Source organism: Anabrus simplex, chromosome 1 (genome assembly GCF_040414725.1).
Source record: "Anabrus simplex isolate iqAnaSimp1 chromosome 1, ASM4041472v1, whole genome shotgun sequence".
Lineage (NCBI taxonomy): Eukaryota > Metazoa > Arthropoda > Insecta > Orthoptera > Tettigoniidae > Anabrus > Anabrus simplex.
Genome location: NC_090265.1, coordinates 958,472,022 through 958,498,229, shown reverse-complemented (window position 1 = coordinate 958,498,229; position 26,208 = coordinate 958,472,022). Strand labels below are relative to the sequence as shown.

Below are 26,208 nucleotides of genomic sequence, written 5' to 3'. Positions count from 1 at the left end.
TTAATTCTTGGATTTCATCAAGTGTACTGCGTCACAGTCTCGGTAAAAAGAGGACAAGATAAAAGGCATACATATCTACAGTTACAATACGATTTAACCATTACATTTCAAATATTATAACCAAGAAAACAAAAACGATTGCAAGAAAATGAACCTAATAATCATTCTCATTTATGACACATACATACGAATAGTAACATTTAGACAGATAAGTCAAGAAATGACTACAACTTACCAAATGGTGAAGAATATACACATGTAGGTGATAGAGACTGGTGTGTTTACTTGTTTAGCATTGAACTGGCAGCTAACTTTGCCCTCTTCAACAATGCACTGTCATACTGCTGCTCATAACACTTTCCACTTAGACTCGATTTGACCCCCAATAGTTTATTGAGATTTTCGTCATTGAGAGATGATTGGAATTGTGTCCTCGTCTTTTTTACCTGGCTGAATAATCTTTCACACTCGGCATTGCTGTGTGGAATTGTCAATATTGAGAGCATTACTTTTGCGATTCTATCATATTTGAAAGACCCATCTCCACCTCGTATATCCCCTATAGCAGACCAAAAACAATCTACACTTTCTTCTTGCACAACAGACAATGGTAAATCCTCCACTTGGAGAGCACAAAACTGGTACTGTAATGCATCCATTGCTTCTTGGTCATCTTCACTATCTTTCACTCGCAATATAACAGGAAACTTTGAAACAAAATATTTTATGGCATTGAAGGAAGAAGTCTGCAAAGAATTTATCTGAGCTACTTGAGCATTAACAAAAACATCACAATTCAAATTAAATTTATGAATAATATAGTCACAAACTGCAATAAAATAGTTCCTGACATGTAAATAAAACTTTTTCTTCTCCTCAGGTGCAAGATCTTCTACAAGACGAGATGTTGAACAGCCAATTACTAAATCATCATCAGCTTTCTGATTCTCTCTCGTGTGATAGACCACTTCTAAAACTGTAGGATATCTTTTCATAACCACTGGCTTAACAAACCTACACAGAATGTCATTCAACATACCCGTCAGCATTGATCTTATGACATGAATGTGAGGTGCTTGCGACCTTACTATCTGCATCACGGGCCATTTCATTAATTATGGCAGATGTTTTTATTCTAGCACACGCATACTCCTTCGCATTGTCTGAATCTGGGGACATCTTTCTGAACAATGGCCCTGCGTGATCAGAACAAGACAATGCAAGGTTATGTTCGACAATGAACGCCGTGAACAAACACTCTGCTCGAGTGACTGCATCATCATCCTTCCCACCTACAAAAATTACTTAATTTTTTGTTCCTCTCAAGACAGCTAGCACTATCTTTGTGTTTTTGTGTGACACTGTGAGCTACAATATCAGTCTTCCCTCCATGCGAGATATTTATATCACACCGGCACACAGAACAAAATGCATAACAGTTTCCTTTATTAGACTGTAAAATGAACGGAAATTCAGTTTTATAGGTATCCCTGAACACTTGGAGATAATGTTTGTTATGTTTTGTAGTCATCATGTGAAGAGAAAATACCACAAACTGTCACCGACACAACTCTCTGAAATACATTGAAGTCATTAAAATTATGAACTAAGATCAACACAAAAGCACTGAAATACGCGAAACTACCACATAAAAAACAAATCAATATGTCTCGTACATTATTAACATACGACTTCGACAGGGGGAAAAGCAAAGAACCACAAGAAAAAACACGTGGTCTAAAACTCCAATGAAACTACGCACAGAAACGAGCACGCGAACCACACAATAACAGACTCAACTCTTTCGTCCCGATCAACGGAGTCCCTAGCAGTCGCTAGTGCGCATGATCTTCTCTGACTCGTAGGACGATTGCCGTCCCGAATTCCCACCTGAACAGCACACATGCTGCTGTAGTGTGCGGGAAATACAATACACGAAGGCGGCAGATGATCCGCCCACCAAATAAAGCATCAAATAAATATGCTTAAAAATGAGGTTGCGTAAATTACACAAGCACATAAGAATTTGTCCTAGGGGAAGAGTACTGACCGTACTGGAGGTTATATTGGTCAAAAATAGGAAGAAATAAAAATAAATCGGAAAACCAGAAGACGAGTTAAAAATCAGAAAGTTTCCGGGTAAATCGGAAGGGTTGGCAGGTATGCAGTAGGAATGCAAAGATTAAAAGCAATGTTATCGTATAAAATACTAAATCAAATGAAAAAAAGCACATTTTCTCACTTTTAACAAACAGTACTACGGTGCTGATATAACAGTCCAAAGTTCCAGTTCTGGAATGACCAGGCTGCAGATAGCCGTGAATACTCCTCTACCAATTATTCCGTTAAATGTGCACACTGCTCATTCCAATCAGTGCCTCAGAGTAGGGACTGAATAAGTGGAATGCTATGATGAACCGGTGTGTTATGTTCCAGTATTATCAGAAAATGTATGAACCAGAGGAATGACATACTAAAGAAGAGAGTGATCTAACTCCCCAGCTACTTCCCACCAATATTCAGGCAGGCAATTATACTCGGTACGCAGCCGTAATCCCATCTATCGGAGATGAGTGGCAACAGAAGACACAGAGCAGATCACAACAAAGAATGGTCAATGTAATGTTATTGTTGATCAATTTTATGAGCTTTCTATATTGTAGGCCTTCAAATAATCACATATTGTTTTGTTCCGACTGTCATATAAATAATAATACTAGGGCTCCTTATAAAATTATTTACAGCGTAGACTGTAGTTCCTTATTACCCGACTTTACATAACGATTTTTATTAAATTATGTTCACCCATTTTCTCGTGACTTGGCGCTGATAAGGACTTGGCAACAAAAACCCAAATTTATGAATATCTCTGTTATAGGTGGTCGGTAAAAATGTATAAGACATAAATGATCGGAAATTTAATACTACGTAACTTTTATTGATAGGACCACTAATAACATAAATATTTGAGAATTACATTTTTGGTGTTCCCCTAAACTACCATTTCACTCAGCATGAATAAAATTATTTACAGCCTAGATTGTAGCGACTTCTTCCCCGACTTTACACACCACTTTTCATTAAATTCTCTTCAGTCGTTCTCTTGTGATGTGCGAACATACAAACAGACAGGCAGACAGACAGACAGACTCACAGAAATTATGGATAATTGAAAAATGCATTTCCTTGTTCCTGTGGACACGACCAATACACAAATACCATTCTTTTTAAATTCTGAGCAATGTACAGACAAAACTCTTATTTGATATACATACTGTACATTTTATCAATAAAATGCCTACTGGATCCATTATTTTTGGCAATGTTATGAATGGTATTTAATTCCTCCATCAGATGATTTTTAGATCGAGAAATGGTGAAGGCTCTATTGACCATGCCAAAATAAATATCAATGGATTCATTGCACCCTTGGGCTCATAAAAGGGCAGCCTGTTTATTAAATTATTATTATTATTATTATTATTATTATTATTATTATTATTATTATTATTATTATTATTATTATTAGGTAATTATTACTATTATCATTATTATTAATTATTATTAGAATAGAATTAGAATTATTAGAATATTTAAATACTTTGGATAAACAAGTGCAAGTGCATTTTACGATGGAATCTCAGACTGATGGAATTTTGAGATATTTGGATTTAACAAATACAGTAGAAGTCCATTATAGCGAGAATTCACAATGGCGAAAAATTTACTCGCTAGAGCAGATTGTCGTTATATCCGATTTTTGTAAAAATAAAAAAATTGCTATGAAATGGCAATCAGTTTGTTCAAAATTTGGGTATTCACAGGGTTGATTCCAGAGAATAGTCCACCCAAGTAGGAAAAAGTAAAGTTTAATATAAAACTCAACAATTTGTTTTTATGATAGATTAAACATGATATTTTATTAATTTTATGATAAATATTAATTTATTGATGTTTTTCAGTTTTTAATTGTGAGCTTAATTGATCCTTTATGTAGAGGCTAAATTTTGATATTTCTCAATAGTTTTAGGAATTCCTGTTTATTATGATGAAAAGTTACGAAAATAATTATAGTAAATGTTAATTCTAATGCTCTTTCTCTTCGCAGTAAAGTATTTATTTACATTATTAACAGTTTATATAAGGTGTAATAAAGCGATGAATTTATTGCTGCAGGCCATGTAAACACACGGCGAAAAAGGTATAAAAGTTTCTGTAAACAAAATGTGCAAGGCTCAATTTGAATAAAACTTAGTATGCAAAGCCAATACTGCACACCCTTTCAATCTGCTATATTATTTGTTTAAAATTTCAAATGAATTCATACGAAGCTGATAGTAAAATATGAAGCGTGTTTACGGTATTCTTGCGAGCAGGCAACGGGGAAGTTCCCCGCTACTGCAACATGCTGCCCACGGGATTCAGTTTCTGCATCACACTCACTTGTAAAGCACGTGTTTTAGAATACCAATCGGTGTTCACACTGAGGTGATATTTAATAATGCCGCTTACTCACAAGGAACGTTGTAAACAGTATCACGAGAAGAAAGATGACACCTGCCCAGTTACGCGTACGCTGCTAACAGGTACGAGAATCGGTGAAGAAACAAAGAGCTCAGAAAGAACTTCAGGGCTTATAAACAGTTACTTCCTGTTCTACAAGTCCAACAACACAACCACCTACACCAATTGTAGAGCAGAGTATGCCAACGTCTGGTTATAAATGCAAACAAACATTGGGGAAAGCTGTAAAGAGTTCGGAGCAGGCTTTACCAGCGAGTCTGCGGAAGAAACGGGAAGTTGTTTCTGCACTGAGTGTAAAATTTGGTGTAAGTTCATCTACCTCCGGCAAGTGCAGGAAGTCTTCACTTCCAAATCAAGAAGTTCTTAAATTTCTCAATCCGGATATCAGTTGGCCATCTCCTTGAGCAAGAGATTTTATCTCCGTAAAGGACAGTTCTGGATAAAAAATTTAAAAAAACAGAAACAATTCATGTGCGTCACAATGCAAGATGCATACAAAGTCTTTAAACAAGAATACCCACATCAAGCACACATCTTATTGTGAACTTCGAGCAAAGTACATTTCTGCGCACTACCAGGAAAAAATTATATTCATTATGTGAAGCCATTCAAAAAGTATATAATTTAGGCAAGAAAATGTTATTCTGAAACTACTACCACACGCTCTCTACATCCACACTACAAGATCGAAGCAGATGGCAAAAATCCACCCCGTGATACGACTTTTGAAGTGGGTGACTTCGCACTTCAAAAATACGGCGGAAAGAAACATTCAAAATATTATGTTTGCGACATAACTGAAAGTAATGGTGATATTTATACATACATACATACATACATACATACATACATACATACATACATACATACATACATCATTATAGACCGTGAATTTACTAAATGTCATCACAATCCTCTATTTGAAACTAGTGCTGTGGCCTCATTTAGTTATATACCTCTAATCTTTAAATTGTTAGAAACTGAGTCTAACCATTGTTGTCTTGGTCTCTCTCTACTTCTCTTTTACATGCCGACATCGTACGACATTCTACTTCTCTTACCCTCTATAACAGAGTCCATTATTCTCCTAGGTAACCTATCCTCCTCCATTCGCCTCACATGACCCCACCACCGAAGCCGGTTTATGCGTACAGCTTCATCCGTCGAGTTCATTCCTAAATGAGCCTTTATATCCTCATTGCAAGTACCCTCCTGCCATTGTTCCCACCTGTTTGTACCAGCAATCATTCTCGCTATTTTCATGTCTGTTACTTCTAACTTATGAATAAGATATCCTGAGTCCACCCAGCTTTCGCTTCCCTAAAGCAAAGTTGGTCTGAAAACAGACCGATGTAAAGATGGTTTCATCTGGGAGCTGACTTCCTTCTTACAGAATACTGTTGATCACAACTGCGAGCTCATTGCATTAGCTTTACTACACCTTGATTCAATATTTATTTTGTAACCAATTTTCGCAAGTGCAACGACGAACCTGAACTGTTTTGTGAACCACTGACAAAAGAAGAGTGCTTTTTAAATGCAAGTGAAATAGAAAGAAAATTACCGGTGACTCATATTACTTGTGGGAAATGGTATTTTGATGTATCTATACCAGAAGCAGAATGAGCAAAAATTGTTTTTTCATTTTATTATATTTTTTCTGACCAAGCTTTCATTCAAACTGTAAGCTACTGAAGCGTTGAATGTTGTTTTTAAAAAATATTTTAGTTCATTCTACATTCACTATTATTAGTATTAAATAAATGAGTGACAATTCATAAAAACACTTTATTAAATAGGCCACATGTCAGTACCAGTACTGTAGTTATATACATTATTATTATTATTATTATTATTATTATTATTATTATTATTATTATTAGGAGGAATGAAGCATGTAGTTTTATGTGACTGATAATCTCAGTATCATAAGCCACAGGACCTCGTTTTTTACGCAAAATACGAACCACCGGACGTGACTATCACCTCGAAAATCACACATGCATAATCGGGTCTCGAACCCAGTCCGTCTTGACGGTTCCACATAGCTTTACCGCTGCGCCATCACGCCCCTCCTTTATTATCACTTACTGCAATATCAAATATACATTTTATCATTCAGTGATTGTATTTGATGCGGAGTTTAAGATTTATTAGCCCCTCATGCCATTTTGCCATAGCATTGATTCGCATGTGTAATCCCGCGACGCAGTCAAGTAAACATGCGACAATCGCCTTTTAACTATATTACGCAGACATTACACAATTTACACATTTGGTTTTCTTGCAAAATGTACCTTTGCCCTTCTTGTAAACAATATCTTGACATTACCAATAAAAGTTACCACAATTTGCAGAATTTAGAAAATAACGTAAAGGTATCTAATGTTAAATTCCATTCCATATCAACACCGATCGCTATGTTTAAAATTTTATAAATTTGCATACATTAAGTTTACTACAGTGAAATTTGTAGAGGTTGTTAAGTATCATCTAGACGTTATTATGCATAAATCTCAATTTGTTTTCATGTATATACTACAAAGAAATGTACAAATATAAACATGCGATGCCTGGAATTATCCGCAGATTTTCATACTACGGCGTACTCGTTAGTTATTTTTCTAATTCCGAGAAAACATGAACGTGTATGTTCAATTTCATTCTGTAAAATTGGAGGAGTATCACTTCAGTGGCTTCTGTGACAAACGTTTCATTTTCTTATTCAAACAGAATCATTTAATCTTACTGAACCTTACATGCATTATAAAGATATATTTCAAGCGCTTTCCTCATTAAAACTATGTCTTGCTTGCCATTGAATAAATTCGAAGTCCCAATTCACAACGTATTAAATCTATATAAAAATTCCTCACTTATCGTGTCACAGATTTTCACTATTACCACATAGTACAATCACATTTTTCTTAGCCATGAAAATGTTCTTTGTCATCCCTTGTGAAAGGAACAGATTTCCAAGATAGATTAGAGCCCTCGCCACAGGAGGCCCCTTCGAGACAGTTGCGCAAAAATGAGAAATGGCCATAAATTCCTGAACTTTACAGGGTAAATTACACCTTCAGGAAGGAAGCAGTTAAACTAAGGAAAGTTCAGTTTTGCTCTCCGATTTTCACTGATATTGCTGAATAACCTAGAAAGTATGTTAGTGCTTGTATTTCGCATTCCTTTCAGAAATTTAGAAATTTCTTACGTGTTGAGTCATACAGTGAAAGGTAGCAAATATCTGTCACGTGTTATCCTACGTACGGATGAGGAACACAATCGTGTTAACTTGACTAGCGTGGTTATATTACTGTGCAGCCCAGTTGTAGATACTGAAAATGTTGTGATATTCGCTTAATAATGAAGACAAAATTAAAATCCAGGAAGAGGACAAGCATCCACATCTTTCAACAGTTGAAATGTTGAAATTCACACCTTCGAGTTTTGAGTCGACTCGATCAAAGTGCTGCCGCATTCAAGATGGCGGTCAAAGTAATTTTCACTTATTTTACAAAAGGAGTACATTTACTGTTCCACCTATTAAATACAATCAGTACCACCTTATGTGGTCAATTAGACATAGAAAATCTAAATATTATGGGGACATGTTTTGCCCTTCCTATTGGGCATCATCAGCCATATTAATTTAATCTTAAAACAAACCTTGTTTAGAGGACAATGACACTTTACAATTTGTTGAAACTGAACTGTGATTTCTTATGATATTAACTTTAAAGAATAGTGGTTATAAAATATGCTGTTGGGACATGACATGTACAACACATGCTAAAATTAATATAAACTAATTTAAAATCCTATCTAAAAGAAAATTTGTGTCAATATAAAGTTCTAAAAATGGCACATGTCTGGTACTGCAGTGGATCCTCTTCGTTATAAAAGTCAGTATATATATATGCTGGGGCAGTTGTCAACGTAAGTTTTCAATAGACTAAAATGGTTGAAAACTTGAGGGTGAATCTTGTTTATATTCCAACATTAAAAGATTGGCTAAGAGAAAAGGCGAATGTTGTGATGTTATCCTCATTAAGTTGATTGGTCTAAAATATTATCTGATAGAACCGTTGGAAACAGACGTTGGTTGAAGCTGCTTCGAGACGAGATTTTTCGAGTATTTGACAGGTTATGTTTGATTTTCACGTGAAAATGTAGTCCTTCTAGAAGACGTGGAACACTGATGAATTGAATGTGGTTATATCATGTCGTATCTATCTATCTACCTATCTTACTGTATTAGCAGCGTTGGTCTGATTCACCCTGTAAGCAGTAATTATTAATCCTTAATATTCAATCCTCTTCTTCTTTCACTTCTGCTTTTCCCACACCTGTGGAGATGCGAGTGTGAACTGTCGCACAAGTGGATTTGGCCCCTGTTTTACGGGTGGATGCCCTTCCTGCTGCCAATCCCCTCTGTGGACGGATGTATTTACTAATGCGCGTATCTGTGGTGGTTGATTGTGATGTATAAATTGTAGATAATTTAATTGCACAGATTACTTATTTGCAATTTTTCTGACTCTCTTAGGCTGCCAAACAGGATTTTGTCTCTTTGACTGCACATATGATAAAAGCTAACACTCCCTTGGAAAAGGCAGATCAACCAGCTTTCAAGGAATGGGTGAAGAAGAATGTTGTAGGCAGTGGTGACCTTCCAGGAAGTAATGTTCATTGTAGGGAATATTTGCTTCTCTTGGCAAAAGTGAGGAAGGAAGAGGCTATTATAGCCATACAAAACAAACAAGTTGCTGTCATGTGTGATAAAACAACTGACAAAATGAGCAGGGCAATTTTTTTTGCTCTGCGTCTACCGTGGAGCCTTCCACATCACAGGACCAGTATGTGGCGGCAGTCAATTTGTTGGAGGCAGTGAATGGACAGACGTGTGCTCGAAAAATTACAGAGGCACTGTGAGTCATAAAAGTGAATTTTGATCAAGTTGTGGCTTGGTAACTGACTCGGCCAAATACAGGACCTTACGTTTTGCCAGATGACACTCTTCACATTCAATGCTGGGCACATAAGGACAATCTGCTTGGTGATGTGGTGAAAGAATGTCTGTCACCTCTGAACAAATTAGTTGTTCTTGTTAAGAAAACATTTCTCCAAGCCAGAAAGAAACAGCACACCTTCCATCAGTTCCTGCGGGAGAAGGAATTGGGGGCTGGGATGTTTCAAATTCCCATTGCCACAAGGCGGAATTCCTGGCTGGAAGCAGTTGAGTGGCTGGCAGATAACTGGACCATTCTTTTCGAGTTTTTCTAATCCAATGATGGAAAAGAATTATTCACCACTGCATCATCACATCTGCACAATATAACGGAATCGAAATTACAAGTGCTTTACGTACAAGCTCTTTTCGTTAAATCTGTAGCATCAGTGGTGAAACATCTATTGTTCAGACTGGAGACAAATTCCAAACCAATTGCTGCAGAAGGGTATCCCAAATTTGAGAATTTGAAGAAGTGTTTACAAGATGTTGCTGCAGAAATTTTCAGCAACAGGGTCCAGGGAGAGCTGGATGCCCTGAAACATAATCTTAGGGGCAGAGCGATGGAGAAAAAAAAAAAAAAAAAAAAAAGGCAGGCCATATGCATACAAAGTTAGACAACCTGATGTTGGGGGACCCGGCCTGTACATTTTTGGAGCCAGTGCCTGAGCTTTTCTCCTAAAAGTTATGCTATACAAAACCCTCAATCGCAGTATAGCGATGTATGCAAGTGATACATGGACCCTCACAAAGAAAGCCATGGAGAAGACCGATTCCTTCTAAAGGAAAATAGTGAGGAGAATTTATGGACCCATATGCGTACAAGGGGAATGGGGAATTAGATATAACAATGAACAATATTCCCTGTATGGGGAGGCACCCCTGTCGCATGCCATTCGAATTAAGATATTTAAATGGGCAGGTCATCTAATTAGGATGGAAGAACACCGAATCCCAAAGAAGGTATTCCTAGGAGACTTTGGAGGAAGAAGGCCTGTGGGAAGGCCACGTAACAGATGGGAAGATGGTGAACATCAGGACGCAGCACACATCCTCAAGATCTGGAATTGGACAGTTGCTGCGCGAGATTGACAAGTTTGGTGGAGAGCAACTGGGGAGGCCATGACGCGAAAACGGGCCGTTGCGCCATAGGTAAGGTAAGGTAAGCCTGAGCTCTCCTACAGGCATTATGTGTTGTCACAGTCTTCAGCAGGAGACAAACTGAAGGCCCTATTCAGCAAAATACCATCAATGAAAAGTATTCCCATTGATGAAGGCATGCTCGCACATACGGATCTTCAGGATATTCTGTTAGCAATTTCTGTCTTTTGTAGTGATAATTTAGCAGCATCGAAAGGGGGGTAGCAGCCTTTCGGTAGCTGCAAGGGCGGCAGTCTAGATGATTGACTGATACGGCCTTGTAATAATACTCAACATGGCTTAGCTGAGTTGATACTGCTACACGGCTGAAAGCAACGGGAAACTACAGCCGTAACCACCTCCCGAGGACATGCAGCTCTCTCTGTATGAATGATGTACTGATGATGGCTTCCTCCCGGGTAAAATATTCCGGAGGTAAACTAGTCCCCCCATTCGGATCTCTGGGTGGGGACTACACGAGAGGGGGCGATCATCAGGAAGATGGATACTGACATTCTGCGAGTCGGAGCGTGGAATGTTAGAAGTTTGAATCGTTGTGGTAGGTTAGAGAATCTGAAAAGGGGGATGGATAGGCTAAAGTCAGATGTAGTTGGTATAAGTGAAGTACGTTGGCAGGAAGAACAGGATTTTTGGTCAGGCGACTACCGAATTATCAACACGAAATCAAACAGGGGTAATGCAGGAGTTGGTTTAATAATGAATAAGATAATAGGGCAGCGGATAAGCTACTACGACCAGCATAGTGAAAGAATTATTGTCGCCAAGATAGACACCAAACCAATGCCCACCACAATAGTGCAGGTCTATATGCCTACTAGTTCAGCGGATGATGAAGAAATTGAAAGAATATATGAGGAGATAGAAGATTTAATACAATATGTCAAAGGTGACGAGAATCTAATTGTGATGGGAGACTGGAATGCAGTGGTAGGCAAAGGAAGAGAAGGTAGCACAGTAGGAGAATTTGGATTGGGACAAAGGAACGAAAGAGGAAGTCGGCTGGTTGAATTCTGCACTGACCATAATTTAGTCCTCGCCAATACATGGTTCAAACACCACAAACGACGGCTGTATACGTGGACGAGACCTGGAGACACTGGAAGATATCAAATAGATTTCATTATGATTAGGCAGAGATTCAGAAACCAGGTGTTGGATTGCAAAACTTTCCCAGGAGCAGACGTGGACTCTGACCACAACTTGTTGGTCATGAAATGCCATCTGAAGTTGAAGAAATTGAAGAAAGGAAAGAATGCAAAAATATGGGATCTAGACAACTTGAAAGAAAAGAGTGTGATGGATTGTTTCAAGGAACATGTTGCACAAGGACTAAATGAAAAGGCCGAAGGAAACACAGTAGAGGAAGAGTGGAGAGTCATGAAAAATGAAGTCAGTAGGGCTGCTGAAGAAATGTTAGGAAGGAAGAAAAGATCAACTAAGAATCAGTGGATAACTCAGGAGATACTAGACCTGATTGATGAACGACGAAAATACAAGAATGCTAGAAATGAAGAGGGCAGAAAAGAATACAGGCGATTAAAGAATGAAGTGGATAGAAAGTGCAAGGTAGCTAAGGAAGAATGGCTGAAGGAGAAGTGCAAGGATGTCGAAGGCTGTATGGTCCTGGGAAAGGTAGATGCTGCATACAGGAAAATCAAGGAAACCTTTGGAGAAAGGAAATCTAGGTGCATGAATATTAAGAGCTCAGATGGAAAGCCACTTCTAGGGGAAGAAGACAAAGCAGAAAGATGGCAGGAGCATATCCAACAGTTGTATCAAGGTAACGATGTAGATAATTTCGTTCTGGAACATGAAGAGGTTGTTGATGCTGATGAAATGGGAGACCCAATTTTGAGGTCAGAGTTTGACAGAGCTGTGAGTGACCTAAATAGGAACAAGGCACCTGGAATTGATAATTGATGATATTCCCTCTGAATTACTGACTGCCTTAGGAGAAACCAGCATGGTAAGGTTATTTCATTTAGTGTGCAAGATGTATGAGACAGGAGAAGTCCCATCCGATTTTCGGCAGAATGTTGTTATACCTATTCCCAAGAAAGCCGGTGCTGACAGGTGTGAAAACTACCGCACTATTAGTTTAGAATCTCATGCCTGCAAAATTTTAACACGTATTATTTACAGAAGAATGGAAAAACAAGGTGAAGCTGAGTTGGGGGAAGATCAATTTGGCTTCAGAAGAAATGTAGGAACATGTGAAGCAATCCTGACTTTACGTCTGATCTTAGAGGATCGAATCAAGAAGGACAAGCCAACGTACATGCCATTCGTAGATCTAGAAAAGGCATTCGATAATGTTGATTGGACCAGGCTATTTATGATTCTGAAAATGATAGGGATCAGATACCGAGAACGAAGAATTATCTACAACCTGTATAAAAATCAGTCTGCAGTGATAAGAATCGAGGGCTTTGAAAAAGAAGCAGCAATCCAGAAAGGAGTGAGGCAAGGCTGCAGTTTGTCCCCTCTCCTTTTCAATGTTTACATAGAACAGGCAGTAAAGGAAATCAAAGAGAAATTTGGAAAGGGAATCACAGTCCAAGGAGAGGAAATCAAAACCTTGAGATTTGCCGATGATATTCTTATTTTATCTGAGACTGCAGAAGATCTCGAGAAGCTGCTGAATGGTATGGATGAAGTCTTAGGTAAGGAGTACAAGATGAAAATAAATAAGTCCAAAACAAAAGTAATGGAGTGCAGTCGAACGAAGGCAGGTGATGTAGGAAATATTAGATTAGGAAATGAAGTCTTAAAGGAAGTAGATGAATATTGTTACTTGGGTAGTAAAATAACCAACGATGGCAGAAGTAAGGAGGACATAAAATGCAGACTAGCACAAGCAAGGAAGAGCTTTCTTAAGAAAAGAAATTTGCTCACTTCAAACATTGATATAGGAATTAGAAAGATGTTTTTGAAGACTTTTGTGTGGAGCGTGGCATTGTATGGAAGTGAAACATGGACGATAACTAGCTCAGAAAGAAAGAGAATAGAAGCTTTTGAAATGTGGTGTTACAGAAGAATGCTGAAGGTGAGATGGATAGATCGAATCACGAATGAAGAGATACTGAATCGAATTGGTGAGAGGAGATCGATTTGGCTAAATTTGACGAGAAGAAGAGATAGAATGATAGGACACATCTTAAGACACCCAGGACTTGTTCAGTTGGTTTTTGAAGGAAGTGTAGGTGGCAAGAACGGTAGGGGTAGACCAAGGTATGAATATGACAAACAGATTAGAGCAGATGTAGGATGCAATAATTACGTAGAAATGAAAAGGTTAGCACAGGATAGGGTGGCATGGAGGGCTGCATCAAACCAGTCTATGGACTGATGACTCAAACAACAACAATTTAGCAGTTACAATACAAATATTTGAAAATACTGCCTGCACTGTTTCCTACTCAAGAATTTTAATTACCTACCCAAGAATTTTCCCTCGCTACTCAAAATTTTTCCCTTTTTACTCAAGAATTCAGCACCATTTCATTCAAGGAATCTGAGTGCCCTTATACCTTATACTGCTGTCCTAGGCCAAAAGGGCATATCTCAAGACCTTCAAATATTTGGCAAATTACCAATTTTATATATTACAAATTACATCTGCTTTTAATAAAACTGTTTTTGTGTTGTGTACTGAAATTTATTGCACTTTCTTAGCTATATCTGAGAGATAAAACATGACACTGCTAATTTGCATAAGATTTCGATAAACGTTGGAGATATGTCATAACTTACTAGCGTTTTTCATCCCTTTCTAAATTACATAATTTGCTGAGAAAATAGCTAGAGTCACCCTTGAACATTACTATGATGAAAGGAAACAGAAAACAAAAATAAACTGAGATACACCCTTTAGGCTTAGGACGGCAGTGTAGTGTAGAGGTACAGAAATTGATTTTTATTTTTACACTGTTATTTATTCCCCGTGTAAGTTACTGATTACTTACGTTTACGTTGTGACTGTAGTAGTGCATGTAACTAATTATTAAGGTTATCGATTTAATGTACATGGCTATGCCGTGTTTACGCATTATAAATACGGTATAGCGTTAGGCGGTAGTAAGTTTTTCTGCATTTGAAGTTCAAATTTTTCAGTCCCTTCAAAAACATACTAACAAGATTTTGTCTGGAGAAAAATGAAGAGCTTAGAAATCCAACATCCAAAGACGATCGTTCAGAGGCCCAAATTAAAGTTCTGTAATCAAAAAAGAAATCTCCAATTCAATACTATGTATTTTAATCTTAAAGATTAATTAGTTCACATTACATAATAACATATACATGTTTCCGCTCTATTGAGCCATCATCAGTACAACTGAGACATAAGATAGTTTTCAACTTGTTGGATAAAATATCTCTTAATAAATTCAATGTTCGTATTCTTAAAATACATTGTCAGTTAAAATACGTGATCGAGAGAAACACACTTAATATATGGTAAAAGTAGTATAAAAATGTACAGCTTGTATTGCTCCTTACGGTCCAAATTCTTTAGTTCTAAGAGTAATTCTTGTTATATTGACATTTCCTTGATGTACTATTGTCAATACGGGGTAGAATAGTGTCTGCTGATTGATCATCGTAATAATGGTCCGGGGCAGGGTCATCAAAATATTGATCCAATGTGCCTAAGAATGAAAAATTGTAATTAAATATAAAAAGATGTTGAATTCTGCAGATTGTGTGGTACGTTATCTGATGTCTATTAACCTCATGGGCCAGTGGAGCACTTTGTATAAGGATATGGTGTGTGTTACTGCTCGACACTGACTAAAGCTTGGGAGTGGAACATGCAAGAGTGGCTGCATGTGTTGGGAGAAGAGCGGAGAGGCAAGTGAGCGGGGTAGTTAGGAGGAGGCTGTGGGACAAGGGAATGAAGGGTAGAGGGTGAAGAAATTCAAGTTATGCTTGGTTTAAAATTGTAATTGAAAATTTCTTCTAGAGGAATGTTAATTTCTTGAGAAATTTCATTCAGATTGTAACTGTTCTTTTTAAAAAATCTATTTCAATATACATATTTTTGTAATAATTTAGTAGTTTACTTTTGTTGGCCTGGTGTAAAATCTTCATGTCTTGTTCTATTGATTAAGATGATTTTTGGGCATTGTAATGTTCTTGGTATCTTATCAGGAAACTTCTACCAGTCTGACCTATGTAGCTTGCATCGCAATTTGTGCATTTCAGTTTATACACTCCGGAATGAAGGAATTTGTTTGTGGTATTAACAGTGTAAGTGTTAAAGAATATACCATATTAGCATTGCTCTTGTTGGTTTTAAATGCGATGTTGATGTTTTGTTGCTTGAATATATATGTAATTTGGTAATTTATGTCTCAGCTGTACTGATGATGGCTCAATAAAGCTGAAACATGTATACGTTATTATGTGATGTTTACTAATTATTCCTTAAGATTAAAAAACATAGTATCAAACAGGTGGAAATATTTTTATATTGTACTACAGTCAATCCTCCCCTGCGAACCATGTGACCCTGCCATGGTGGGGAGGCTTGCGTATCCCAATGAAGCAGATAGCCGAGCTGCAGGTGCAACCATATCAGATGGGAATCTGTTGACAGACCAGACTAACAAATGGTTAATCGAAAGGAAGGTAGCAGCCTTTCGAAGTTACAAGGGCGGCAGTCTAGACGATTGACTGATATGGCCTTGTAATAATACTCAATGTGGTTTAGCTGTGTTGATACTGCTACATGGCCGAAAACAACGGGAAACTACAGCCGTAACTAACTCCCGAGGACATGCAGCTCTCTCTGTATCAATGATGTACTGATGATGACTTCCTCCTGGGTAAAATACTCCAGAGCTAAAATAGTCCCCCATTCGGATCTCTGGGTGGAGACTACATGAGAGATCAAATATCCAGGAAGATGGATACTGACATGCTGCGAGTCATAGCGTGGAATGTTAGAAGTTTGAATGGTTGTGGTAAGTTAGAAAATCTGAAAAGGGAGAGGGTTAGACAAAAGTTAGATGTAATTGGTACAAGTGAAGTACGGCGACAGGAAGAACAGGATTTTTGGTCAGGCGACTACAGAATTATCAACACAAAATCAAACAGGGGAAATGCAGGAGTTGGTTTAATAATGAATAAGAAAATTATGCAGCGGGTAAGCAACTATAACCAGCATAGTGAAAGATAGGCATCAAACCAATGCCCACTACAATACTGCAAGTCTACATACCTATTAGTTCAGCAGATGATGAGGAAATTAAAAGAGTATATGAAGAGAGAGAAGATTCAATACAATATGTAAAAGGTGATGAGAATCTAATTGAGATAGGGGACTGGAATGCAGTGGTAGGCCAAGGAAGAGAAGGTAATACAGTAGGAGAATTCGGATTGGGACAAAGGAAGGAAAGGGGAAGTTGGCTGGCTGAATTCTGCACTGATAATAATTCAGTCCTTGCTAATACTTGGTTCAAACACCACAAATGACGGCCGTATACGTGGATGAGACCTGGAGACACTGGATGGTATCAAATAGACTTCATTACAATTAGGCAGAGATTCAGAAACCAGATGTTGGATTGCAAAATTTTCCGGAACAGACGTGAACTCTGACCACAACTTGTTGGTTATGAAATGCCATCTGAGTTGAAGAAATTGAAGAAAGGAAAGAATGCAAGGAGACGAGATCTAGACATGTTGAAAGAAAAGAACGTGATGGATTGTTTCAAGGAACATGTTGCACACGGACTAAATGAAAAGGCTGAAGGAATCACAATAGAGGAAGAATGGACAGTCATGAAAAGGGAGGTCAGTAGGGCTGCTGAAGAAATGCTAAGAAGGAAGGAAGGAAGGATCAACTAAAAATCAGTGGAAAACTCAGGAGATACTAGATCTGATTGATGAACGACGAAAATACAAGAATGCAACATATGAAGAGGGTAGAAAAGAATACAGGCGATTAAAGAAGGATAGAAATTGCAGGATAGCTAAGGGCGAATGGCTGAAGGAGAAGTGCAAGGATATCGAAGGTTGTATGGTCCTAGGAATGATAAATGCTGCATACAGGAAAATCAAGGAAAACTTTGGAAAAAGGAAATCTAGGTGTATGAATATTAAAAGGTCAGATGGAAAGCCACTTCTAGGGAAAGAAGACAAAGCAGAAAGATGGCAGAAACATATCCAACAGTTGTATCAAGGTAAAGATATAGATGATTTGGTTCTGGAACAAGAAGAGACTGTTGATGCTGATGAAATGGGAGACCCAATTTTGAGGTCAGAGTTTAACAGAGCTGTGAGAGGCCTAAATATGAACAAGACACCTGTAATTGATGACACTCCCTCTGAATTACTGACTGCCTTAGGAGAAACCAACATGGCAAGGTTATTCCATCTAGTGTGTAAAATGTATGAGACAGGAGAAGTGCCATACAATGTTGTTAACCCTATTCCCAAGAAAGCCGGCGTTGACAAGTGTGAAAATTACCATCCATTTAGTTCAGTATCACATGCCTGCATAATTTTAACATGTATTATTTACAGAAGAATGGAAAGACAAGTTGAAGCTGAGTTGGGAGAAGATCAATTTGGCTTCAGAAGAAATTTAGGAACACGTGAAGCAATCCTGACTTTACGTCTGATCATAGAAGATCGAATTGAGAAGGTCAAGCCCATATACATGGCGTTCGTAGATCTAGAAAAGGCATTCGATAATGTTGATTGGACCAAGCTATTTAAGTTTCTGAAGGTGACTGGGATCAGATACAGAGAACGAAGAATTATTTACATACCGTATAAAAATCAGTCTGCAGTGATAAGAATCGAGGGCTTTCGAAAAAGAAGCAGCAATATAGAAAGGAGTGAGGCAGGGCTGCTGTTTGTCGCCCCTCCTTTTCAATCTTTACATAAAACAGACAGTAAAGGAAATCAAAGAGGAATTTGTTAAGGGAATCACAATCCAAGGAGAGGAAATCAAAACTTGAGATTTGCTGATGATATTGTTATTTTATCTGAGACTGCAGAAGATCTCAAGAAGTTGCTGAATGGTATGGATGAAGTCTTGGGTAAGGAGTACAAGATGAAAATAAATAAGTCCAAAACAAAAGTAATGGAGTGGAGTTGAACGAAGCCAGGTGATGCAGGTGATATTAGATTAAGAAATTAAGGGTTAAAGGAAGTAGAAGAATACTGTCACTTGGGTAGTAAAAACTAACGATGGCAGAAGTAAGGAGGACATAAAATGCAGACTAGCCCAAGCAAGGAAGGGCTTTCTTAAGAAAAGAAATTTGCTCACCTCAAACATTGATGTAAGAATTAGAAAGATGTTTCTGAAGACTTTCATTGTATGGAACTGAAACATGGATGATAACTAGCTCAGGAAGAAAGAGAATGGAAGCTTTTGAAATGTGGTGTTATAGAAGAATGCTGAAGGTGAGATGGATAGATCGAATCATGAATGAAGAGATACTGAATAGAATTGGTGAGAGGAGATCGATTTGGCTAAATTTGATGAGAAGAAATAGAATGATAGGACACATCTTAAGACACCCAGGACTTGTTCAGTTTGTTTTTGAGGGAAGTGTACGTGGTAAGAACGGTAGGGGTAGACCAAGGTATGAATATGACAAGCAGATTATAGCAGATGTAGGACGCAACAGTTACGTAGAAATGAAAAGGTTAGCACATGATAGGGTGAGATGGAGAGCTGGATCAACCCAGTCTATGGACTGATGACTCAAACAACAACTACAGTCAATACGCAATCAAAAGATGAATTTCACTTCTTGCAAAGGAAGTCTCCGAACATCAGCAAGAGATATGTAATAATAGTTACAGTTTAACCAATAATACATGTTATAAACAACAGGCTGTGAAGCACCACATTGTAATGGTACAAACAATAATTTACTCAAGGGAATTCATATATGGATAACCAGATTTAGATGATTACACAAGATATCTGTATGGAGCAACGACCAGTTGATTATGATGAGGAAAAAACAAATTTTTTACTTCAAGATTAACATTTTCTACGCATAAATGTCACGTCCCATTTATTCAGTTTAACAAGTTATGTCAAATACAGCAAAATCTCGTTAAGACGTTTCTGCAGGAGACAACAAAAAAGAACATGTTAAGCGAGAAAACATACCACTGAATATACAAATAAAAACTATCCAACAGTTATATGGCATTTTACGTATTTTATGTTGTGTATCCGTGGGTATAGTGAAAACTACATCAATCATTTATAAAGATGAGAGGAAAGTATTAACAGGTGTAAAAAACACAAAAGAACAAATATGAAAACCTCTTCCCCTGAGGCTGATGAAATAACAAGTGCACTGAAAGGTGTGAAAAACACCAGACAATAAATATGGAAACATGTGCACGAGGTCCAAAAAAACATTATTGTATATTAAAGTGTTATTGCAGATCACACTCTTTCTAAAACAAATGTTAGTAGAAGACTTTTATTTTGAACAGTGGATTATTGAACATTATTTTCTGGTCACGCTCTTAGAAAATGAAGTGAAGGTTTCACTCGACTATATGCGACAGGAAGGAATGACTTGAGCCACCATTTTGAATATACTTCGACCAATTTGGGTGATCAAATCGAAACTCGAAGGTGCGAGTTCAACATTCGTGACATCTGCACACTTTAAGATGCGGAAGCAAGTCCACTTTCTGACAGATTTTAATTTTGTCTTCATTAGTAAGGAATTTCACGACTTTTTCCATATCCATAACTAGGCTATTACAAGACAAATATGCACCACACTAGTCAATATCAGACGATTATGTTCCTAATCCAGGTATAGGCTACCGCATCACGCAACAAATATTCACTACACTTCACTGTACCACTCAACACAAGATAAATTTCTAACTTCTGAATGGAACGCTAAATAAAAACGCAAATAGGCTCACTGTGTTATTCAGCAATCTCACTGCTAATTGGCAAGCAAAACCAAACATTCCTAAGGGTAACGGCTTGCTCCCCGAAGGTGCAACTTATCCTGTGAAGTTCAGGAATTCAAGACCCTTTTCTTTAATCACGCAACTGTGGCGACAACTCTTACCCGAGTTGGAAATCACGTTTCTTTCACAAGAGATGACAATATTTTCTGGGCTAGGAAATAGCGGTAATAGCGAAAATTCGTGACTCGATAAGTGAGGTATTTATATATCGATTTAATATGATGAGAATTGGAATTCCGAATTTACGACGTGCTAAGCAGGAGAACGTTAATGAGGAAAGCATTAATGAGGTTTCACTGTATGTACAATGGTTATGCCAGGAAATATGGTATTCATTCATTCTATTCACTTCTGCTCTGAAACGTGAGAGTAGTTTAACGCAATATTCCCTTATTGCCTTTCAAAGAGTTACAATACAGTTCCTTAGTAGATTTGTAATATACTTACCAGGGGTAGCAAATCCAGAAGGGGCTGTTGGAAAGGCAGTGGCAATGCCACTAGATGGATCTAAAGAGGTAGTTGATTCACCACCAAGATTTCGAGCTAGTACAGAGTCTGGTAAAGGAGTAAACCTGCAAAGAAACAAGATAATAAAAAACTATCATTACAAACGCCATTGTGATCCGTATTGACAGTTACTGGCTACAATGTTATAAATGGTGTTATGCAACATCCGATTCCAACTGACATTTTTAGACCCAAATAAGAATTCACTCTTTCAGAATAAAGAAGAATGTACCTGTAGCAGACAGTAAAAAAGAAAAGGACTTCTAGCTGCTTTTCCATTGTCTGTTTTTTTTGTGTGTTTTTTTTTGCTAGTTGTTTCACGTCACACCGACACAGATAGGTCTTACGGCGACGATGGGACAGGAAAGGGCTAGGAGTGGGAAGGAAGCGGCCGTGGCCTTAATTAAGGTACAACCCCAGCATTTACCTGGTGTGAAAATGGGAAACCACGGAAAACCATTTTCAGGGCTGCCGACAGTGGGGTTCGAACCTACTATCTCCCGAATACCATTGTCTGGTTTTGTAACCACAGAAGTTACATAGTTATATGAGTTACAAAGTACGATTGAGTTCTGATGGTCTTTACGCTATTGATGATGATGATGATGATGATGCTGCTTGTTTAAAGGAGCCTAACATCGAGGTCATCGGCCTCCTTTACGTCATTAGGCCTTTTAACATTGTAAACTCATTACAAGTAAAACAAGTATTGATTAGGTTGACCTTAAATAACAAGTTTTTTTTAACTAATACAAAACATCAATACCACAAGACTTGAAAATCAGGATAATGTAAATAACACTAATGGATGACAATGATGCAATTATCTTGCCATTTGCATTATACTAGTGGTGATTCACAGTCTTTTTATAGATGACCTAAACATACTGGTTCCAGTTCCTAGACAGCACTACTACAACAATACGGTTGGGTTTTAAGTTCAACAATACAGACATAATCATTAGTGCCATGGTAATCCAGTGATAGAAACTGCAATAAATGCATGAAACAATCACAGCTGCAAATGACACTTAGCAAGTGCATGTACTTCAATATGCATGGTTAGCTTGTTTTACATTGCTGACATGAAGGTGGCAAGCAGAGCAATATCGAGCTGAGCGAGAGGCTGTTACCACTCCATGCAGTGGTTTTCTTTGAATCTCTTCCAACAGCTAGGCGAGTATTACTGCGCTTGCGCCGAGCAAGGCACCTCTCCTCTCGACACAGAGATGTACCTGCTACGTTCTCCGGTCATGTTACCACAATGGAAAGTGGAAACAAAAGATTATAACATTGGTGCTGAGCTGTACTGTCCGTTGTTTCTGCCGTGCTTAACAGTGCATTACTATATTATTGTTTTGTATTATAATACGATGTGACTTTTCTTGTTAAAGTGTGAATTTATGTTAGATAAGGATAGCCTACAGAACTGCACAATGCATTAAACATTTAAATGATTGCTGTCACTTCCACCTCAAAAAGAAGTGAGTTGGCGGGCCCAGAATATTCATGTATAATAGAAAGCTTAATGAACACGCCATTTTTGTTAAGAACTTTTGACCGAGCTCGATAGCTCCAGTCGCTTAAGTGCGGCCAATATCCAGTATTCAGGAGATAGTGGGTTCGAACCCCACTGTTGGCAGCCCTGAAGATGGATTTCTGTGGTTTCCCATTTTCACACCAGGCAAATGCTGGGGCTATACCTTAATTAAGGCCACGGCTGCTTCCTTCCCACTCCTAGCCCATTCTTGTCGTCTCATCACCATAAGACCTATCTGTGTTGGTGCGACATAAAGCAACTTGTAATAAAGAAAGAAAATAACTTTTGAAGAAAAGAAAAACATAATTGAAAAAGGTAGACCCACGCCTTCTTAAAAATTTAGTCAAGGAATTGAAAAGAATGGTACAATATTTTCATGACTCGTGGTTCATAGATCTGGATTTTTATGTGGTTGTGCAAAAATTAAATTCAGTATTGTTGGCTGTGAATTCCATTTTCCTCAGGAAAGGATGCTTGGAATAAAGACAGTCTGGACAATTTATATAGCTTGAGTTTTAAAGAAATACCATAATAATAATAATAATAATAATAATAATAATAATAATAATAATAATAATCGTATGGCCTCAGCTATCGTGTGCAGACATTTCGATTTGACGCCATCTGGCTGTCTGCTCGTCAATTTCGACGTTCCGTTTTACTCTAGGTCCGCTAGATGGCAGACAGAGTAAACCGGATCTCTCTTGGGCGTCTATGGCTGAGATTTAATTAATTTTGTCGGGTAAATACCAAATGTCACCAGAGATCTTTTACATGCCGACATCGTACGACATGGAGTGTTGAACGGACTTTTTTCCGCCCTTCAAAAATCCGACTACCTCTGCCGGGTTTGAACCCGCTATCTTGGGATTCGGAGGCCGACACTCTACCATGGATCCACAGAGGTGTCTCAAGCACATATTGTTGCTGTTGCCGATATGATTCAGTTCAGAAAGTCCAGAATAGAGTACAGCTCACAGAAAGAAAATTAACGAGCATAATGAGCTAGTAAAAATAACGGATATATATTATCAGCACTTTAATAGATACTGTGTGTTTAATTTCAAAACAAGGATTACCTTACAGTGGTCATCGAGAAAATGAAGAATCTGGTAACACAGGTAATTACAGGGAGATAACGTTAACTGCTAAGAAAGATGACATTTCGGCACCAGTTAGAAACATCTACAGTTATTTCAGGACTTTCATCTGACATTCAAAATTATATTATTGGCGCCACAGCTATTTTTATGACCAGTGAAATTAAAAACGAGGTTAAGAAAGCAAACTTTATTTCCGTTATTTTGAATGAAAGTACAGACGTTTCTAACAGAGCACATCTCTCGACTTATTTAGATATGTTAGTCCCGAAGGCGAAATTCAAGAAAATTTTGAGATTCGATGATGTAAGCGGTGACCCTTCTGCTCTTTCTCTCTCTAAACATCTCTCTGGAAAGTTACAAGAATTTCAGTGTGGTGAAAAGTTAGTAGCAGAGATATTTGATGGTGCAACAGTGACTTGTGGTACATAGATCTGGACTGGTTATGTGATTGTGCAGAAATGAATAAACTGTACTGTTGGCCATGTATTCTAATTTCCTCCGAAAAAAAAAAACTTAGAATAAAGACGATGTAGACAATTTAGATAGATATACTCTCAGAAGGAGTGGGGTAACACTTTTCAAAACGTTATGCGTCGACAATGGATGATGGTGATTTCTCGGTAATTACTGAACATCTTATCTCCTTGCATATTGGTATTATAACCCCCTTTTTCCAATCTTTGGGCACTTTTTCTCTCTCCATACACACTAGAGTATTCTATGTCCACTAGAGTCCCACTGGTCCTCCAGCCTTAGTCATTTCTATAGCTACCCTATTCAAACAGCTTTTCCTATCTTCCATCTTTTTAACTGTCCATTCCACCTCTGTCACTGTAATGTCTGATTCCTTCTCTGTTACTTCTTCTATTCCTGCTGCCTGGATATGACATTTCATATTATGACAAGAAGATCACAACCATAATTTTTGTTGTTATATGTATTTTATCATTATAATTATTCCTGCAACCTTGTCTTTATCTTATATATATATGTTTTAGTTACCACAATCTGTTTAATTTTCTTTGACTGAAGATGACCACTAAGTGGCTGAAACTAGTCCCAAGACTTATGTAATATTATTTGCTTGATGTAACTTATTGTATTGAAAAGGTGGGCCCCCATGTCAATTTATTTCTTACAATGGCTACGAAATTCTCAGTGGAATGGAGTGGTGTCAGAATTCACCTCAATATATGGTAGAGGTTATTGTCCGCGATGATGGAGGGCGGTGTCTGATTGGCTGTTCTTTGGCTAATGATAGTGCAGGCTATGGTGCGCTGCTTGCCTATTGGTCCACCATAGTGGGGGTGCAGTCACTGATTGGCCATTCTTTTGTCCAATGATTGAAGCCATGTGGAGCCTGGTGTTGGTCGACCTGCCTTGGCGGAGACAGGTAACTGATCACCTGTTGCTTTCTCTCACCTGCCGCTGCCACCGTGTCCTCCAGGATTAAAGGTTTTCAGGACTGGAAACCAGGCTTTGTTGACTCATTCAGATTCCTCCTTACAGTTGAAGTTGTTGGTGTGCTTCAGGATTTCAGTGGCTTCCCTTTGTAGCCGGGTGTGGTAAGACACAGTAGTTGACAGTACTTTGGTGTTGCTGTACTGTATGTCGTGCGTGGCCTGCTAGTAGAGAGTGTTCAGAGAATGATGCTCTTTCTGCCTGTCCCAGTTGGCTGTGCAGGTTGTGCTCTTTTAATTGGGTGGCAATGCTGCATTTCATAGTTCCTATGCACACCTGGCCACAGCTGCACAGGATGTTGTAGACTCCTGCTGTGAAGAGAGGGTGTCACTTGTCTTTAGCAGACCTTAGGAATACCGGGATTTTCTTCATTGGACTGTACATGGTTTTTACTCCATGGGACTCCGGTAGCCTCCCTATTCTATTGGTTATTTACCCAATGTATGACAGAAAGGCTTTAGATGCCGGCCACTCGTCTCTTTTTACTTGGGTGTTGGATGTCTGGGATGGAGGACTCGCTGTATTTCTTTATGGCTGTACCCATTAGCACATACGGCCATTTTGGGATGGCTGAGCTCCTCATTTAAGTGTGAGGTTAACAAATTGGTCTTGCACGGTCAGCTAGCATTTTTATCACTCCGTATTTTTGTCGCGGGTGGTGGTTGCATGTCTTCTGCGGATATGGTCTGTTTGGGTTTGCTTGCGGTACACTGTCTCTCCCAAGGTTAAATCAGCCATCTTCATTACCAGAATATTGAGGAAAGAGATTTTTCCTACACTTTCTGTCTACATAGAGGTCTTAAATGTTATTCAGGTGCTGTAGAAACCGCTGTAGTTGTTCCCTCTCCATGGCTCCAGATCACACGTGTCATCTACGTCATGGAGCCACACCTAGATTTCAGTAGTGCAGTCTTGAGTACTGTTTACTCGAACAT

At 38.2% G+C, this 26,208-nt stretch overlaps 1 protein-coding gene across 3 annotated transcripts in view; it reads right to left on the bottom strand.

Moving 5' to 3' along the window:
- Prp6 (pre-mRNA processing factor 6) overlaps positions 1 to 26,208 on the bottom strand; it is a 323,443-nt gene that overhangs the window by 231,158 nt on the left and 66,077 nt on the right. For all 3 annotated transcript variants that reach the window (XM_068225312.1, XM_068225311.1, XM_068225313.1), the window contains exon 7: positions 21,110 to 21,234. In XM_068225312.1, coding sequence (XP_068081413.1) covers positions 21,110 to 21,234 — 125 coding nt within the window. The remainder of the gene's footprint in view (positions 1 to 21,109; positions 21,235 to 26,208) is intronic.